This window comes from Dreissena polymorpha, chromosome 8, assembly GCF_020536995.1.
Source record: "Dreissena polymorpha isolate Duluth1 chromosome 8, UMN_Dpol_1.0, whole genome shotgun sequence".
NCBI classification, from domain to species: Eukaryota; Metazoa; Mollusca; class Bivalvia; order Myida; family Dreissenidae; genus Dreissena; species Dreissena polymorpha.
In genome coordinates this window covers 49276541-49298335 of record NC_068362.1, presented here as the reverse complement: position 1 = coordinate 49298335, position 21795 = coordinate 49276541, and the positions used below count along the sequence as shown (strand labels likewise).

General features: G+C 33.0%; 1 protein-coding gene across 1 annotated transcript; it reads right to left on the bottom strand.

Annotated features, from left to right (window-relative positions):
* Window positions 1-1145: 1145 nt before the first annotated feature.
* LOC127840512 (atrial natriuretic peptide receptor 1-like) lies at window positions 1146-19441 on the bottom strand. The gene is made up of 11 exons (XM_052368928.1): window positions 19337-19441; window positions 12854-12925; window positions 11346-11505; window positions 10546-10717; window positions 9362-9514; window positions 7646-7769; window positions 6614-6682; window positions 6051-6225; window positions 4454-4552; window positions 3749-3840; window positions 1146-1917 (listed from the first exon to the last, which is right to left on the bottom strand). Exons 1-11 carry the CDS (start codon window positions 19439-19441, stop codon window positions 1858-1860), a joined length of 1281 nt encoding a protein of 426 aa, XP_052224888.1. The 3' UTR covers window positions 1146-1857.
* Between the last annotated feature and the right edge of the window lie 2354 nt (window positions 19442-21795).

Here is a 21795-nt window from a genome sequence, read left to right as displayed (position 1 = left end):
AATAACGGTTGATATGGTGAATGATTTAAAAAGGATTATAAATGGGTAAGCTTTATTTGTGGCAGCAGATTAGTGTTTTTTTATAAAAGGTTGCGTTTCCGGTATACATATATTTAAATCAGTTGTTCACACAGTGTTAAAGTGCCGGAATAACTAAGCAGTGACCTGTCAAGGGGTGGGGTTGGGTGGGGTTGGGTGGGGGCGGGGGGTCGAGCGTTTGAAGTAAAGATGTTCCCTAATACTTCTTTCAAAATATTTTTAAACCACATGTTGTAAAATGCTCTTCCGAATTTTACTGTGTGAAAAAAGTGAAAGCCACATATATTCTTTTGAGAACTACGTTTTTGTTATTGTTAACACAGACAATAGTAAGGTATAAATCATATGATGTAGAACAATAATTGACTTAACACAAATACATAGAACAGTTTTCAGTGAGTCGTATAGAACCCCATTTGTTCAATAAGTGAAATACATGCAACAATATGAATTATATTATATGGCAATACAATAAAACATATAGTACACACAACACTCACCTTAATCTAAGATATCTACAACAAGAAATAGCTACGCATGTTAATCGTTCGAATACATTTTGCATGTTATTCTCCATTAAATGTACCATAAACGTAATAAACTAACATAAATATACTTGTTTACATTAATTCTTTATATAGTATACATGTTTTGGTTACTGGTATCAACGTTGTATCAATCACATGTACGAACATAGGAATCGATGTTACTTCGTTTTGCATGAAAAATAGTAACCTGCTTCAAACGCTAGCATACATGAAACAAATTATTGCACGATATATGAACATTTATCAATATTTGTTTATCAAGATTAACGTAATAAGTTCATTTAAACGCAGCCGAACTGAACCGTTCGAATTGAAGAGCGAAACATAAATGACACAATGTTGATCAGCTCTTACAATCTAATTGTTGCAAATATTCCATTGAAGTTGCAAATATACTATTAAAGTTGCAAATATGCAACTTATAACTAAAAACACAGTAAAAAAAAACACAGCAACAACAAAAACAATGTCGGTCTGTTGTCATGTTCTTATAGTTGTGCAACCATTCTCGTAGTCGGTGGGAAAAACCTAAACCATTGACCTTAATATACAGCCCATTTAAGTTATTTGAAGTTTGGTAGACATACCAAACTTACATACTATATGTATTTTGTAAAAGACAATATGTATGAGCTTTGATTATTTTATGAAAGTTAGTCCCATATGATAATATACTTAAAAGGTCACGTTAGACAAATCAAATAGTTTGTCATAAATAAATAGTTATAGTTTTAACAGCTCGTTAAAATCAAGATTCGTGATTTTTGCCTGATGTTACTGTACAAGTTCACAAATAATGTGTGCCTTGAGAGAAAATTATATATAAACATCAACTTTCTCAAAGGTTTCATAAGTAAGAATTATATTACTTTCACTTACTATTTTTCCTATGTGAACGATATTGAAAAAATAACAGAGGGAAGCACAAACACTGTTTTCAGTTAAAGTAATAAGCAATAAAAGATTAAAAGGCAAATTGAACAGGTTCGTCCTCGTTTTGTGAAAATCGAATTGGACGACGTTTGCTCAGTAATTGATACCAACTTAAACAAAGTCAACCTCCATGGACGCATGTCTACCTATTGTATAATATAAATAACCGCATATAAAAAACAACGAACATTTAAATTCTAAATAAACCAAAACAACATACAAAACAAATAGTGAAATGGTCGCAAAGTATTGCAGATGGCATGATTAAATTTCGTCATCACTAAAGGCATCTGAACGTATCGCTTCACCGTAATGAAAATGACATTCGAAGAGCAAATCAATCGTTGTGTGATGTAATCTCGTCGACCAACCAGTACGTCGTCATGGAACCCTTTCCCTGAAAGAAGCAGCACAAAGAGAATTGCACTTTGGTTTGACTTACTGATAAAATGTTTTGTATTAGTATTGTGCTGACAACGAAACGATATGCTCTCATGCTCTCTTTAGTCACAGCTTTTGATATGTCGAATTGTACACTATGTCCCGTGTAATTTTTTTAATAGAATATATATGGCATGGTCTGTAATGATAGTTTTGTTGCACCAAACAAGTGTTGTTGTACGCAAATTATAATGTGATAAGTATTGAACGATCGACGTGAGCTGTAATATTCCATAACAACCAGCTTAATTTGTAACACATGGCGAATTTATTAAGTCTACATTTTAGCGTTTCTCACTACGATTAATGAGAACATTGATGTATTGAGATATAGCGGTAGAATTCGAAACCCAATACAGTTTGGCATTTATATTTTATATTTTAAGGAACTCAAACTTACAACAAACAAGTGCTAGATGTTCATCAATATCTTCAGCAAACACTTACAGACAAACATCTACTTCAAAATTTTCAAGTTGCTAAAACAAAGTTATGAATACATAACAAACACACCAGAACTGCAGATGAACCCTTTTACTCATTGCGCGTCATTAAAAGAATAGTTTAATTATTCATATAATACCACATATTTGAAGTAAACCTAAATAAGCGCTTTATAAAAAGCAATTTTGAATTCCCAATTCAATAAGTAACCGTCAATGCCTTTTAGCTTCCTTTTGATAGCGTTCAATAAGTCGTGAATTTATGTTAAAGCATATAAACTAACATGCATGCCGATTTACATTTTAATTCGGTTGCTTTTGATTACGAAATATTTAAACGTGTGTCTGTCATCAACTTCACCATTATACAATTTCCAATCTGCAATATTTAACACCTTTGCATTTACTTGGCAAATAAACTTTATAAAAGAATTATTGTAAAACGTTAGTAATATAACTTTAGCTTCAACTGCATAGAACGCATACGCGTATTGAATTTCTTCTGATATGTGAAGTATATTATTTAAAATAAAAAAACCACAGGAGTTGAGTGTTTTTCCTTACATTATTCATTCACAAGTTTGTTTCCGTGAATAGTTATACAAAGGTATTCGGTCGTTTATGCTTGGTACGGCAACACATGTCTGAGATATGTTTTTGTAGTGTATTTGCACATTCTAAGGTGCGAAATGTTTTCTTAGTGGCCTCAGAACTGAACATGTATGCTTTCTTTAGTGAAAACTTGCACCTAAATATGTACTTTAACGCCTTTGTCGTTTTGTCCCCTACCGGTTTCAATGGAGGGGACTTATGGTTTGCGCTCTGTGCGTCTGTCTGTCTGTCTGTCACACTTTTCTGGATCCTGCGATAACTTTAAAAGTTCTTCATATTTTTTCATGAAACTTTTAACATGGATAGATGGCAATATCGACATTATGCACATCATTTCATTGTGTTCATACGTCAAATATTCTGGTTGCTATAGCAACAAATACAAAAAAATCTGACAATGGTGGAGCCGATAGGGGACATATATTGCTTGGTAATAGTCTTGTTGAAACTTGTTTTATTGACGTTTTAACGAGGTTTTTCCGTGCGTATGTTTGTGATTTTAAGCAGTTGTTACTACATAGAAGAAACAAATCGAAATTCGAAATGTCTAAACTGATTTATTACGTTTTGATCAAATAGCAGTAATATAATACTTCAAGACATTTAAGACATTTACACATGCATTAATAGTTGTCAGCTATGATTGATTACACACGCTGAAAAGTAAAATTAACGCGGAAAACAGAAAACAATACACCATTTTACAGATAAACAATTTAAACCTGCCCCTACCTTAACCTCAATAGTTCCCCGTTCTTCGAGTACGAACGTATTAAACGTCTTTAGCAGCTGCTGAGTTTCGTCGCTGATATGTATCTTCATTGCTGAAATAAAACAAACAATACAGTATTGCAACTGAATGATTGGGTACTAGTTAGAAATCATTCTCCTTTATCTGTTTTATAATCCAACCAATGTTGTAATGACAGCATGACGCACGTTGGCATAAACAATATTTCGAACTTGCTAATAGCTACACACGAATAATCATGACTGGATTAATTGTGTTTTATTTACAGTCAACTTTTTCATTTATCGTGATTGAAAGTGGTTCACAAGGAAGGCGTCCAAATTTACAAAATGGAAACCACTTCACAAACAGCGATCGAAAGGGATATGGTGGGTCGTTAGGGTTTAATTATGTCGGCCAGAAAAAAAATCTTGCACCATTTAAAGAAAGAAAAATGGCTTACTTTCAGCTAAAATGGGCCGCAACAACATGTCAGGTTTATCGATTATATACGCATTCAGGTCATTGAGTTAACAAAACATCTGCAAATGCCAAGGCATTTAAAGGAGTTGAAAACATGAATATATGACAAAAATGACGTTTGTAGAAAAAAAAACGTAGTGCAATAATTCTTATTTACCACACAGGTAAACACAGATGCAGGCAAGAACGTTTCGAATTTAAGTAAATGAACATTGTGGCCATACCTTCTCCGTTAGACTCCATTCGACTGGCGGTGTTGACCGTATCCCCGAAGAGACAGTAGCGGGGCATCTTACGACCAACTACTCCCGCGCACACTGGGCCTGTGTTTATATATAAGAGAGCGTGAATAAATGCATAGACTGGGATACTGTATTACTGTTTTTCACCTAGATTGTTCTAGATATTCTTGAACTTACAAGGACTGTGATGTTAACGTCGCCAATCACGCGTTTAAAAAGTAAAACGTTATTTTGTGCCGGTGATTTATTTTTTACTTGTATCAATTTAAAAACAGTGGTCTACATTATTAATTAATCCAACGGAGTGAAATTAACGAGATGCACGGACAAGCAGCCATATCCATTTATCAAACTTTCAAAATAATAAATACTACAGTTTAATGATGCGTTTTGTTCGTTTAAAGGCACGTGTTTATGTTTTGTTTCATAATATTGCCATATTTCATAAACGGTATTATGTTCACCCATTTAGCAGCGATATTAAAGAATTGGGAGTGTTAATTCATCTCGTATACAATATTAAGCAATTATCAACATAGTGATTTACTCCATTTCAAGAGACGTTATGATGTGAGATGAAAAACTAAACATTTGCTACATACACTGATGACCCGAAAACAAATTTTGAAACATCCATACCCCTATATTTGAGCACTGAACATAATGACCAAGGACCATACACATTCAGCTAAAATGGTCGCGTCTGCAATACATTAACGTCAAAACGCTCTGTGAATTTCAATGACATCCGCCAAGACAAGAAATTAGAGAAGCTGAATGCAATTATTAGTGATACAATAGATTAAAGGCCATAAGTCTACATAAACTCGTCTTAGAAAAATTCCTTTTCCACGGCTGTCTACTTTTTAAGGTTAGTTTACTATGAAAGTTTATGGAAGTTTAATACACCCGCTAGTTGAAAAGGAGTTGAAAACAAATACTTTTTAAATCAACTATTATATGGTTGAAAAACAGACCAAATGCAATAAATCTGCGAAATCTAGTCGCGGTCAAAATGTCTTTCTTTAAACTCAGCTCTCTATAAATGTAATTCAGATGTGAACGATTTATCTATTTGCACGCATTATAAGTTGTTGAGAAAACGACGTTGATGGAATGAATTTAATAGTTGGTAAAAAACAAACACTTTGCAATAAGTATTTAAGGACATATCGCAGCCAAAGTTTATTTTTTCACGACGAACTGCATACAAAAGTTTCTTTAACTGTGACCTTTTAAGCAAGTTGCAACCCAAAGAATTTAAGTTTTATATTACAATCTTCAGGACGCGGATATTGACAAAAACTTAAATTTGCAAAAACTCGTCGCAGGAATATTTCATTTCTGAAAGACCATTTACAAATTAAGGTCATTCAACTGTAAACATTGGAAGGAGACCCACCCAAAAGTTAAAGATGAAATCAAAGCACAATATTTGGGCCGCACGTACATAGTTTTGCACGGACTGACGTACTTACGCACGCACACACGGACGGGCGGACAAGTGAAATGCTTTTTTATTCGTATTACGTGGGGGCATAAATATATACTGTCACATAAGTTATATATAGTTCGGAACCAGAATGAAGTCCTATCCGAGCCTTAAGCGGGGTTTCTGGCATGTGTCGTATCACGAACTGCCGCACGTTACTCAGTATTGTCAGTGACATCCGGGCAATCTGCCGCACGTGACCAATGCCGTTTCTTTCGGGAAGCCCGGAAACGACCATATAGGCGTCGCCGATAGTTTCCACCTACGTATATTATTGACTGTATTCTTACAAACGTAAACATATTATGTTCCCAATCATTTTGTACGGACTGGATTGGATAGCAAAATCGATTATATATATTTTTTAAACGACGAAATTGTGACTTAACGCATAGAATCTTTCTTTTTCAAATTAAACACTTAAAAAATCGTGTCATCACAAAGCGATTCAGGAAATAAAATTATTTTTTAATATTTTCTCAAATGACTAAAACATATTTGATTAAGTTACAAAAAACATGCATTCTTTAACTTTAAACGATACATACGATCAAGATCAGAATACAATTACGCCCCAAATCGCCTGAGCCTAATTATTATCAACTACTGGTAGTAAATATGTGTGAATATAATATAAATATAGTAAATACCTTGTAAACATCATAATGTTCGATGATACTGTCAAAACATGTGTAAAGGTCATTCAAGAACTCAACCACCTGTAACGACGAAAAAATGAATGGAATAAATTATTCAGATAATGATATTATATTGTAACCGTTTATATATATATTAATATATATTATTTCCAGCTTTTTCAACCGTAGTTTGCCCATGATAGTTTTAGCAAATCGTAAGCAAATAAAGAAAATATGCTACTTTAATAACATGTGTTTATTCAATCGCATTCGTATCGAACCACATACACTAAATAATGGTTATTTACCACAAACAAGAGCCACGAATCCACAACACATAATTCCTCATCCAAGATGGATCTCCGGGATGATCTTTTGTAAATCTTTATATAATTGTGGAATATTTGTCATAAGGGCATTCGTGATTTTTCGGACACAATTTCAAATACTGGAAGTGTTTACATAAGAAAGTAAATGACTAACCGAACATAATTACACAAAAAACATCGTGGATTTCCTAAAGATATCAGTGACTGACCGAATACAATTTAAACTACCAGCATGGTTTACAATGCGACATAAGTGGATTACTAGCTTACTTTCAAATACTGGCATGGTTTTTTTCTTTAGAAAAGAAGTGATTACATTTTATCAAACACACATACGTACCGGCATGGCTTTTTATAATAATAGTAACAGTAACTATCAAACACAATTGCTGATACAAACATGGCTTTGTTCTATAAGCGACACATAGAGTACTAACTGTTTAAAAAAAACTCATAAGACCAAAAACACTTTCTATTCTTATACGTTCGAGCAGTACGCATGTATTGTATTTTATGAACATTTTTTAGGATTTTTATGATAATTTAATGTCCTTAAATTAGCCTTATGTTGCTCAAATTTGCAAAAAAAGTAAATTTGGATATCAAATCGGTCTAGATGCCTATACCAATGTCAGCTGCGTACAATAATTTAAACTGCAGTAAAAAGCTTCACCATACAGGCTTCACACCCCATATCATTGTAAAGGACGCTTACCTGAAATGGAGTGCTCACTGCTGAAATTGACGTAAAGCCGACGATATCCGAGAAATATATCGTAACACTGTCAAAGGATTCCGGTTTTAAGGAATTCCCTAATCGGAGCTGAATTGCAACGCTCCTGTTAATACAAACGGTTCGAGACACATTATCTCAAACAGACAATCATAACAGATATTCGGTCAATATGTGTTGGCAACTTTTTTTGCACATATTTTGTATACTGTTTATTTTATGTTTGAACGCAATACAAAAAGTTATTTTAATAATGGTTCATTCTTGTTATATATATTTGTCCGATCACTTGTGAATCAAAGTTGATGATATACTACTACCATAATATATGTGTGTATATTTAAAAAAAAGAAAATTCTTCCACAGTAGAAATCACAGGTGGAAGTAACGTACCCTGGATAGTATTTTTTTTATTTATTTTTTTAGGAGCCCAATATATTCAAATAAATATATAAAATCATGTTTAATGAGAAAAAAATTGACAAAGAGCCATGAAAAAAAAATCCCCACCCTCTGATATTGGAATCATAACAAGGTCATTAACTAGAATTTATCATAGATAGTCTTCGCGGGCCGCAAAAATGTCAAAAGTAGCTTTAATCAAAAGCATCCATTGATCCTCCTTGGGCAATTGGACAACCTTTCAAAAAAGGTTAACTTCAAAAATATCTGTCCAGCCGTTAACTCACAGTCGGTCAAAAACCGATCAATATTTCGAGTCCGTTTGTCAACCCGAATAAATCTTCTACAGACTTTCAAACAATATTTTTGAGTTTTTGCCCCTTAATCGATAGCTCGCGTCCTATTCCTTTGAAACAACGAAGCGTGTCAAATAATGCATGCATATGCAACCACTTACCCCTAAAAACTAATTCCAAAATGTTATATTTTCTTTGCAACAACTGTTTTAACTCTAAATTTGATTTACTTGAAAACGAAAGTAGCCATCGCTCTTGAACCCGGCTTAGCAGTGAATTACACTGAAAGAGCCAGGCACATAAATATCCAATCAACAACAACAACGATGTTTTAGTAATTGTAAATAAATGGAAATTACTTATCATTCTGATTGTATTGGAATAAGTTTTTAGGGGTAAGTGGTTGCATATGCATGCATTATTTGACACGCTTCGTTGTTTCAAAGGAATAGGACGCGAGCTATTGATTAAGGGGCAAAAACTCAAAAATATTGTTTCTAATTCTGTAGATTTATTCGGGTTGACAAACGGAATCGAAATATTGCTCGGTTTTCGACCGACTGTGAGTTAACGGCTGGACAGATATTTTTGAAGTTAACTTTTTTTGAAAGGTTGTCCAATTGCCCATAGTAGGATCAAGGGATGCTTTGGATTAAAGCTATTTTTGACATTTTTGCGGCCCGCGAAGACAGGTCTATAATAAAGTCTAGTTAATGACCTTGTTATGTTTCCAATATCAGAGGGTGGGATTTTTTTTCATGGCTCTTTGTCAATTTTTTTCTCATTAAACTTGATTTTATATATTTATTTGAATATATTGGGCTCCTAAAAATATATATATGAAAAAAACTATCCTGGGTACGTTACTTCCACCTGTGGTAGAAATGACGTACTTCTAATTGCATATAAAAAGGGGACGCGATAAATAAACAACATAGTTCAGTTAAAGTGTGTTCCAACTGATTTATCTTAAAAATGATTCTTTTGCCTACTCACGCACTTTGGCAATACTTGATAGAGGAGCTCCTCAGGTCGTTTCTTTTCCTCTTGGAGCGCTTGTGTCTTCTCCTCGACAAGACCTTCCAAATTGTTGGCGTATTGCTCCATTCGCTTCAGGAGAACGTCCAACACGTTGTGTGATCCGCTGACGTCTCTATAATGGTTTATCATGCCGACTTTAACTAACTATATGAGCTTGAAAAAGTGTTTTCAATACTATATACTCAACTATTTACTACATAGTGGAACAAATATATCGTACACATTGAAAAAAACACACACGAAATATTTGCCTATGCATTATTAAACGCGCGGTAAGTTAGCTTTTGATCAGCGGTACACGTGGAAACGGAAATATATGTAGTTGCCTACAAGATCTAGAGGAAAACATAAATTATATGGTGTTTATAATGTTTTATTTTGGATTTGACATGGAACTTTGTGCGTACTTCTAGATACGTGATACATGTGATATTATGCTTGTTCCATCTGCCACATGTTTTTATTACGAAAAAAGCTGTAAGGATTATAATGGTACTCAATTTTCATTATTTGTCGTTACACTAAACACAGTTTTACATAAAACTAAAAGTATACTTGTTTTATTACTATATTTTCTATTTTACTTTCATTCGGATGACTTTTATTTTAAATGGACATGTTTACTTTTAGTTATTTAGTTTCAGGCAAATGCAGCTTTGTTTTATAGAAAATTGTTTACCTTTTCATTCGGATGCCTTTTATGACTTTTCTAATGTATGAAAATGACGGTCTTTCAGTTGGAGTTTCGTTCCAGCTATACTTTGCGAGGTTAACAATACCGGGCAACTGGTCATCATCGTTTAGCGTGGGACGAACAATCGAACCGCCACGTTTAAGACGTTGAAGGGTATCTATGAACAGTAAATGAAATAACCGAAACGTGTTGAAATTCGTCTTAATCGTTACAAGTGTTTTCATACATAGGTGTTAAGACACGTATTTTAGATGATCTTATGTAGTAAATGCAATAGTATGCTTTGTTTAAGTTTATCGGCTAGTTCACTGTGAATTTTACAGTTAAAGACAAGTTAACAATTTGGATTCAAAAATGTTTCAGTCCCGTGTCCATCTACTTTCGTTCTAAATCGGTTGTGTATATCGTGGATTGATTGTGAATCTATGCACGATATACACGTTACTAACAACTCACCATCTATAGATTGGTACCAGATCTCGGCGGTGTAAGGTTCCGTTCTCGTGCACATCTCGTATAAAATGATTGCGAAGCTGTACACATCTCCTGATTGGGAGATCTGTCGCGGTGGATACAATCGGAGATGTTCCGGAGCCATCCATAGCAGCTCTGGTAAACTAACTGCGAAAATAAATATGTAATTCCGAATAGCAAAATTGCATTTGAATGTCAACTTTTTATTTTATGCTTTCAGATGGTTTTCAGACTGTGTATTAAAACTGATATTTTACTGTTTCACACAGTGAAAAATAAGAGTGAAAATTATCGATAATTTTCATTGTTATACCGGAACTATTTTAGATGTCTTTGGTTTCCCGATTGTTACCCCCAATTTAACAATGTTAACCTAGGGCGACTACTCTGCATTGAATGTTTAAAAAATCATACGGATTAGCTTCATTTCAACATTTACATGTAATAACATTTCGGGGGCCCAACGGAGTATTATTTTGTCCGGAATGGCAAAAATACAAAAAAAATCATGTGTAAGCATAAAATAACAAGAAAATTTCGTGATCATGAAACCGCGAATTCTTGGTCGCTAGGCGGGATACTTTTAAGTTTATCATGTCAGCCACGGCGACTTCATTTTATTTGTTTTGAGTTAAGGTTAACACGATCTTTATGTTCATGCTATTACGAAATGATTACGTTTTTTCTTTGTGATGACATGACTTTGATTTGAAAAGCCAAAACAAACACAAACACAAAACTACCGCACAACGTGCAATACACATGTTACTCTCACCGTTCATGTTTTCCACGTGCTGTTTCTTCGCATGTACTTCGTTGATGAAATTGAGACCGAACCCGGTTATTTTGAGGACAAACCTGCTGTCAATCACGCATCTGGAACTGGTCAGTCGTCCATGCACGCCTATACCAGTAGTGTGCAAGTAATGCATGCCCTGTTTAAAATATACAACCCGCAGGTTAATAATACATGTTCAACGTCGACTAGTAATTAAAAGTAGCGGTTATCAATTGAACATCGTTGCATGGAAATTACCAAGCACTGTGAAAACTGATATAAAAAACTGTACCTGAATCAATTATAAATAATTATATGTACCGAGTAGCCTATGTCAACGTAACAAAATTGAAAGTACCCCATGACCTTTGTAAATCATTAAAGGTACCGTATGGTTTGTGTCATTTGTACAACATAGACATAACCAAGCAACATGTGTTGATTACAACTCATCGACTTACAGGTCTATTTCAGGCAGCACGGCGATTAATAATATTTTGTAAGCAAGTAATACATGTTCTTAAAGTCAAACACTTAATACGTTTTTTCGCAAATAAAGGTTTTTTTCGCAAACAAACATGCTTATTCGTGTTTTATGTTTGGTTAGGAATTTACAAATCAGTAATAACAAAACCGTTTTATAATCGTGTCATTTATATGAAGACTACATAACGTAGACATTTACTAATACACCTACCATCTGGGTTAGAACATACCAGAGGAAAACTATCACGCACAGGCCCCTAAGCGTATAGGATTTCTTAGTTTTTCTACTTTTTTCCGGTTTCAACATTTTTAACAGTTCTTACTGCTTCTTACGTTTCGTCTAATAACACTTTTGAGTCATTTGTAGTATGTACATCTTGCTTGCTAATCGTAAAGACTCTCGGACCATGTGTTTAACTTGTATATGCGATTTCAGATATGTTCACAAAGATTTGACCGCAAAGTTTTCATTCAAATTTATCTTAGTAATAAAAAACACACCATTATCAAGATTTTTCTTCAAAAGCACTTTTCTTGATTGTTATTGATAAGTTGTTTTTTGCATGAAGATTTCATCACAAATATTCTGTTATTTGAATTTTTAAACAGTTCTAACATAAATACTGCTTGTTTGATGTTGTACTGTTAGAACTTTGGCTTAAGGTCCGATAATAAAACAAAAAAACACAGAATAGTGTAATGGCATATGCGCGATTTAGCCATTTTAACGAGTCAATACGTCGAGTTAAAGGCAACATAGAACAAATGTTTAATAATATCAAAGTTCCCTGCTTAACTTAGCAAAATAATCAAACATTAACGAAGTTAAAAACTGCAACACATTATATTGGTATAATGATTTCCAGATGGCGAATTTCAACCTTTCTTTGTTGTCCATACGATATAACTAATTGGATCTTTTTAGAATCTTTAATGTGAAGTCGTGATTACCTTTCAGTAAAAGGCGGACATAAAACTAAAATGCATGATATAATTCCTTTATTATATGTTTTGCCTACCTCGACGATGTCGTTGATAAGGGACAGTTTGAAATCCCAATCAAGTTGCATGGCTTCGTTCTGTAGTATGTCCTTCAATAATGCGAAAACATGGCATTCTTTGTTAGAAAGTAAACATTATTATGTTGAACTATTGTTGAATAGATTAACCCAGAGCACGTAATATCTCACCAATAACAGATTTTAACACGCGCTTAGTACTTTGAATGGGTTATTATTGTATAAAATTAATCATTGCATGTCAAAGAACTAATTACATAGGAACAATTAAGCACCAAAATCATTATTAGAAGATACTTTATTGTCCGCTAATCTTTTAATGAAGGAAAATTACCAACATTCTGTTACATAAAAGATACTTCATACAACACGATATAATTTATAACAATTATAAAAGCTGTTCAGGTTTAAACCGCTGCGATTTTCTAGCCTAACTTTGAAAGACATTAATATATGGAACATCTCGCATTTGTATACCCCTTAGTGACATTCTATGCCGATAGAAAAGGATAACTTTCTCAAACAAGAATCTAATACTTCATATATCGGTATATGTATGCTATTACTATCGGTAAAGGAAACAGAATTGTATGTGTATTTGCTACAATAACTAATAACAAATAAATACAAAAGTTACTCAACTATCAAAGAGCCCCCATACCGTGTTAAAACGGGTTATGCATCGTATATGTTTATTACATAGAAAGCTTATGCGAGTACGCATCGTTATTTATATAAAGTCGTATTGTATATGTCTGGTGCGCATGCGCGATGCCTGTCCCTTGCTCTTACGTACAATATTTACGTACAATTAACAAAAGAAAGATGAACCTCTATTTTGTTGAGTGAATATTTGATCACCATGATATACGTAAACTACGCATGAGCTCTTACGAAAATTAAATTAAATTACATGCGGAAGTATTTCGGTACAATCACCGAGTTAAGTGTAGAATACAATATACAACCCTTGCTTTTATGCAACTTAATTGTGCTTTAGTGTTTTTGTTTGAGCAGATGTACTTTAATTACTGTTTCTTGTATAACGTTCGATATGAAGCGTATGTATTGCTGCATTTTGTGCAATGCTTACACATTCTTACAAATACAAGTGTGTATTTTTGTGTAAAGTATCATGATTGTATTTCAGAGGCTTACTCTAATTATGTGCAAATACCCTTCACTGTACCTCTCAAGAGTACATTAATGATTAATTGTATTGGTTCTTAGGCTAATTGTTTATTTGGTGTAATTATCATGTATTCATTTCTTAACGCAACATTATTTCATATATCATGATAATGATACCAATTATTTAACCATCATTTATCATATCTTCCTCTTTGCCTCTACCTGTTCTAACCTTTCTTATTTCTAAAGTTCATATTTGAAGCAGTTCGGAGGCAGTCGTCGTAATCAAATTGTAATATCAGTACACGAAACAGAGACCGGAAAACGCTATCATGATTATATATAGATAACTGCTATTTTTCCACACCTCATTCACTTATTATATTAATGACTTTTAACAGCATCTTCTCATTACAAATACCTGAAAACCAGCCTATGACCATATCACTGAGTATTTAATACCAATCTAAACGCGTCCCGATAGTAACAAGAAACATATTGATAATATTTGTTTTAAGAGACTCCTCAAATGTTTCATGGTTTATAACATATTGTTTGATCTCTTCTTTTAATTACGATCAGGTGATGTACATCGGAACCAAGGGTTGTCTTTGCTACTTGCTATGCAGAACCTAAATATGCACATTGTTGATGTCCATACACATTTCGGTGTTTTCTATATAATGCGTCAATTTAAATTAATGCTTGATAGAAAAACTCCACATTAAGTTTATCTTTCAGTTGTAACAACACTCGTTTAGTACCCAGATGCTGTATATGATGATTGTACGCAATATAAATAATAACTATCTTTAGAAAAAAAGATATACGGCGTTGATTGTGGTCGGTGTTGATGAACGATTAAAAGTTATATCTATAAGATTAAAGAAAGCGAATGCCTCTTTTCTGCGTAAGTTCTTAGCTGAATCACACGCAAATCGATTACGGGATGATGCGCATTATTTCGTGGCTTATTTTGCTTTATTAGATATTATTGATTATATATCTATTTTTTTACAGAATAGAAAAGGACAAGAAGAATTAATATAGTTGAAAGCATAAAGGCCAGCCGGCAATTACACGAATCATCCGTACATATTTGAAATATTTATACACGCGTTCTTCAAACAGACCTGTTAATGGGCTTTGTCGGACATTGTTATTTGATACCATTATTAATACAACTAGTATCGTGAATCATCGCGCTCATGCGAAATATATCGGTCCGTATGGTTGAATATTTCTGATTAAATAAATCAAATCTGGTTCTGATCATGCAACTGTTTAACACACATTAATAATCTTTGATCGACATACCATAACAATATCGCCGAATATCTTCATTTAGTATCTTTCTGATCCAAAATAAACTTCAAATGCACAAAGTTTACGCGATAGCGTTTATATAACGATTTCTGTAGCTGACCGCGAAATGACGTCGATACCTTGGGAGTTGGAATGCACTGCATTTAAGTGAGGTAACGATTCCACAGCTGAAAAAACTGCTTGTTTAAAGCTTTATACATTTTCGTGTTTAACGGTCTATTCGAAAACAATTTTTCGATTTTGTTTAAATATTTTCGTCAAATCGTATAAAAGGTTATTGAACAACAATACTTGTATGCTCTAAAATGTATGAGTGCAATAATGCAATATCGCACTAATTACGAGATAAACAGCCTTTAAGTACAAACGTTCCGGTGATTACAATCTTTTAAATATAAAGGGGTACACACATACTGTAATGATGTCGAGAGTTGAGTGTGAAACTGCTCCCAATCACTATCATTAGAGATAGAATTGTTTCATGCTGAATACAGAGTTTACATCGTGGCTTAACAAACTGTAGTATCCCTTTTCATAACTTATACATCCCAAAAATAGAAAGTCGATTGAATAGCATATAAATGTAAATGTGAAAACGGATTGTAGATTGCACTTTTTCTACTTCGAAAAGTTTCGGGCCTTCTGGCGAGAAATGTTATATTCAAATTGATTTTTCGTTTACAAAGGTCGGCTAAGCTGAAAGGCTGGGTTAGACTCATACGCCGAAATAACTGAAGAACAAACCCTACAACAATGCCGCGCGAACAAAATCTGGATGCGCTCGTTAAGTCGCATTAGAAGATCTTCATAATGAGATAGGTTGGTCAACTATCAATTAACGAAGACGCAAACATCAATTGATATTAACGAATAAAATTACTTATAGCAATCATCCAAATTACTTACAATCCATTTTGCTCACAACAGTTTAATGAAGTGTAGCAATTACTCATTAAAGAGGTCGTCATTCTCCAAACAATTGAAGTGCAATAATCGCTATATTCAAATTCAATTTTACCGTCCACTGTATCTGAATGGAATTATCTTCGGACGACGTCAACGACGCTGAATCGATGTATTCCTTCAAAAGGCTAATTGCTATAGATCGACCGATTCAAAAACCTTCATATTCATACGGCGAAGGACGCTCTCAAATGTTACACACGCGGCTAAGAACAAAGTGTTACGCCTTAAATGAACGTATTTTCAGGGGAAATATTATTAAAACCCCGTTATGTCTATGCGGACTACTTCATGACAAGATTAAAGGGACCTTTTCACGTTTTTGGTACATTGACACAATTAATAAATAAATGTTTCCGATTCGCAAATTTTCGTCGTAGCTATGATATTTGTTAGGAAACAACAATACTGCACATTAACCTTAATCTAAAATAACCATTAACGGAAACTGTTTACGATGTAAAAACCTGAAACTTATAAAGAGTTGCAACGCGAAAAACGACTGACTAGTTTGGAGGGTTCTGTTGTTGTCGTTATATTTTGTGACACTACGAGGATTGCTTATATAAAGTATAAAATACATTGCTTATTGTATGAACACTGTGAACACTGATTGCTGAGTGGATCTAGGCGTTAGACTTTTACTCCAGTTGTCAGTTGTTCGAGCCAAGTTTAGAGTTACTGATTTTTTCTTTCTTTAATTGTATTTAATGTTGTTTTACTGGAGCTATTCAAATCCAATGTTTACTTTTATCAATATAGAGAGAATATTATGTGAGTTTTGGATAAATACCAAGTTTATTCATGCGAGGCTTAGAACCAATGTAGCACGAGGCTTGCATGATAAACATGATCTTTATCCAAAAATCACATAATATTCTATTTATCCTATTATTTCCTCACAATTGTCCATTAACTGTCAAATAGTGCAATTTTTGACGATTTTGTCTTTCCATAGTTGACAAAAACAGATTCTCGAATTTTTGGGAAAACCCAAATTTGATCTAATATAGCGATAGTATAAAGCTCATGTTTATATTATCGACGTAAAACATGTAGGATCTTGCATGAGTGGTCGTTTTGTATTGAATTTATTTAACAAGTCTTCTAAATAAAGACAAAAACGGGGCTTGCCGAGTTTGTATCTTTATTTAGATGATTAGTTTAATAAATTCAATACATAATGACCACGAATCTAAGATTCTATTTATAACACATTTTGTTGTTATTTTATGATATTTTTAACGTTTATTCACATTACATTGTAAAAGAGTTTTACTGCAAAAATTCGATGGAATAATGACGTCATTTCGTCAAAAAATGACGTCATTTTACAGTTATGTAACTAGTGTAATAACACCCGTGTAATAAACAAAATTGAACATTACGTTATTTCACTCCTAGAGTCATGTTATACTTTCGATTTTCATCTGGTAATAGGATAAAAGGCATTTAATGACAAACTTCAATATATGCCAAAATCTGTTATAAGGTCTCCTTAATATAACTTTCTCAAATGCACACAGTATGTATATACCATCCACTGTAGTGAAATTAAGATAACTGTAAACTTATTATTAAATCCAATATACTCACTTGAGTGTTAATCAAACTCAAATGAATAACGTTATAAATGCTTGATCGAATCGTTATTTGTAAAGTTAACGTATTAAAACTCAACCTGATTTTAAAATGTTACTGACACATCAACTAAGCAAATATGTGAAGCATAGGGCTTTATGAATGAAGATGCTAACGACTTTAACAACAAAGATAACGTTTGAAACTGTTGATTTTAGTTGTTATACAAACATAATATTTAATATATTAAAGAATACTTACGTGAAAAAATGTTTTTAAAAAGGTTTATATTAAATAAGGGTTGACAACTATCTTAATTTATACCACTTGTTTATATTGTTCAACATCATTGAATACGCCATAATTGATTAGATGGGTGTTCTCTCATTAATGCATGTATGGCGATGGTACAAAAGTCCATTTTGGTGTAAACAGTCCCTTTTAATAATAAAGCACAATGATGAGAAGTAGTAGTACATCAGTTAAGAAACTTTTGATCAGACGTATAACATGTCGAAATATCATTCTAGTCAATATATACCACGGTTTCCAGAAAAGTCATATGCGTTCATTGCAAAGAAAAATACTGACCTATATATATATATATATATATATATATATATATCATTGCAAAGAAAAATACTGACCTATATATATATATATATATATATATATATATATATATAGATCTGTGTTTACTAAAAGTAACATCTGATCAAACATGTTATTTTTTAACCGTTCCGACTATTTGCACTTAACCTAAGTACGTTACAATTAAACGCAAATACGTCGTTTTAAAGCAGTAAAAACAATAATTGTATTTATCATTTAATTTATCATTCTCCTTTGCTAGAAGAAAAATGAATCGATTTCCCTTGATACATAATAATGACCTGTTCTGTTGAAAACCTTTGGGAAATGACAATTAGCTGTATTGTTTAATTGCATCTATGAATAGTATTTTTTTTTAAACTAAATGGAACATAATTATGAACTTTATTTCGTTTTCATACGTACCAATGACTCGATTTCCCATGATTAATAATTATGATCTTTTCTTTTGAAGATCAAAGGAAAACTAGGGCCTCGGGGAATTAAAGTAAAATCGTCATAAAAACCATAAAAACCGAATATATGCTCATTAAATTATTGTACTCGACTTATTTCTGATGACGATATGAATATTATGTCTATTTGAAAGCGAACGGTAGAATTATAAGATATTGTTTTCAATAAAGACTTGTGAAATTGACCAATAAGTTCATTGACTGAAGATAACAGTGTAGATAATGGGTATAGATTCTCAAGATTGGCGAAACCGAACATCTCATTGACATTACCGTACTGTAGTCTTGTACTTGGATATGCCTATTAAGGTATAACTGGTGTATGCCTGTTTTGCAATTAATGTCATGAAATGCGTCTATACAAAGCCAATTTGGGAAAACAAAACATGAACGGTATGTATGCAGTTTCATTTACCTGTAGGCTTCCTCTAGAGCAATACTCGGTGAGGATACAAACGTTGTTCGTTTCTGGACACACGCCAATCAGACGGGTAAGATTCTGGCACGTTATATCTCGCATCTGAAACACGTGTTTAAAACTTGAATGATATATTATGATACAAACAAACGTTCATTTGATGACGAACATACACAAATTATACACAGTTATTGGTAAAACAAAAATCAACCATGTTTTCTACTCGTGAAACATGGGTCTACATAAAAATAAAAAACAAGTCATCATTATTTCGTGCCTAATAAAAAAAGTTAAAATATCATAACACGTAAAACAAAATCAACCATGTTTTCTACTCGTGAAACATAGGGTCTACATAAAAATAAAAAAACAAGTCATCACTATTTCGTGCCTAATAAAAAAAGTTAAAATATATAACACAAGTATGTCGGAAACACAAAATCATCATATTTGATACAATATAATATACAATATAATGTTTCATTACTTCATTAGAGGTATCATTAATTCATATATTTAAAGGTCACATGCCGCCCTTTTCAAAACCCGAAAAAATCATTTATTTATCGGATTTAGTGCATATACAAACTATTTATCATTTCACTTCAATTCAATAACGATGTTATTAGCGAAAACGAACATGACAATGCCACGATTTTTCACACATTCCGATCTACTCGCTATTTTCATTCTAACCGGAAGTGCCTTCATTTTCTTCCATTGTTCATGCTCTCAATATATCTTTAAAAAAAAATGCTTATTGTTATTAGCCTCAGTGTCTGGCACTTTCTGTGCAATTTTTATATATACCCACTTGTTTCATTTCCATCATGAAGGCTCTATCCAGTGCGATGGAGTTGACCTTTGGTTTACGCACATACACCATTGTACCCTAGATAGACACAATAAGATACACACAACAACAATACTTAACAGCTAGCTTAACAATTGACAGTATGTATTGATACTGTCGTTACATAATTTATTTAAAAGATTAAATATGTATGCTTTAAAAATCTGTTATGTTAGAAACTACTATTCATAAGATTAACCAAATAGAATTTAGCATGAACATAACGAATTATGTCGCTTCGATAGGGATATATATTACTTTTCATTCTACTGCCTTTGACAAAAAATAGGTTTGTAAACTATTTATGTTTTTATGTTCAATATATCAACTCTATTGTTAACCTTTCATTTTTTGTAATATTTTCATAAATTAACATTCACAAACGATGAATTTACCTTGTAGACACCCGAAGTTTGAAAGCACGCTGCGTGAGTTGCTATTGATAACGACCCATCGTCGAGATTTGACTGACGAGTGGAAGTTGAAATATAAAACCCCATATAATCGTCATAATAAACTTTACAAACTACAGTGCACAAAGACACTATCATGACAAAACATAATTGGCTTGTTCTGATTATTGCAAGAATACATACATATACAGACAACAAAATTGTTCGATATGTATAATTTCAAATACAACATGATCGTGATTGTTTTCAGAGAAGATCACCATATCTCGGTGGTACTATTAACATTAGTAGGACACACCCTGGGATACACAAAAGTATACATCAAAAAGGTGCAATGTTATCTAAATGGTAAATTACATAAGAATAGTCTACGGCTATTGCATGACATATTGGGTCTAGTGTTGAAGGACCGGTATGCTTCGTTCATAGCAGCCAATACATTTAATTGAGAAAATATAACGTACATAAAGGTATGTGTTCAACGTTCACATTTTTAATTTACAGAGCATTCGGTTTAATACAGATGTGATTTTAAAGTTATCTATACCTTTAATTTGAATTTAATATGACATTATATTTTGAAACATGATGGTTATATACATTTCGTTTTGAACGTTCTTTGTCTTACGAGTTGACTTTTGAAATCCATGGTTAACCTTGACCATAGGAAAACAGTTTTATCATAAAACACTTTATTATAACAACATACATAATTTCGTCCACATTTAAGACGCATCGGCGTATACGATGCACATATTCCATGATGCATTATTCCCTAAGTATACATTCAAAATGTTCATCCATGAAAATTGGAATTTTCTTTTATGCTTGATTTTAGATCAAAGATGCCTAGTCAAAGTGAATGCGGTTATTTGTGATCTCCAATACAATGCACATTTCGAGGTGGCGCTCAGGCCCGGTTGTTTGAAATTTCATGGATAATTTTACAAGTTGGGTTTATATAAAAAAAAATCAACATATTTCGCATTATTTTTAAAATCAGGCAATATAGTGTGCTTCAGCGAAGATCACTTCATCCAAAAATGCACAGAAACATACAATCGCAACCCATTACAAATCTTGAGAACCATTATAAGTTGTGGCATGGTGGAGTTTTAAAAAGAATTTCGATGAGTTTTTCCTGTGTGACGAGAAAATTATCAACCCAATTAAATCGCTTACGGGATCAA

Excerpts from the sequence above, each read along its gene's own strand:
- LOC127840512 (XM_052368928.1), bottom strand. The coding sequence starts at position 19,441 with ATGCGAGATATAACGTGCCAGAATCTTACCCGTCTGATTGGCGTGTGT. Across the intron at positions 11,506-12,853 it reads TTATCAACGACATCGTCGAG|GGCATGCATTACTTGCACAC; the intron begins GTAGGCAAAACA and ends TATTTTAAACAG. Across the intron at positions 7,770-9,361 it reads CTCTATCAAGTATTGCCAAA|GAGCGTTGCAATTCAGCTCC; the intron begins GTGCGTGAGTAG and ends TTGTATTAACAG.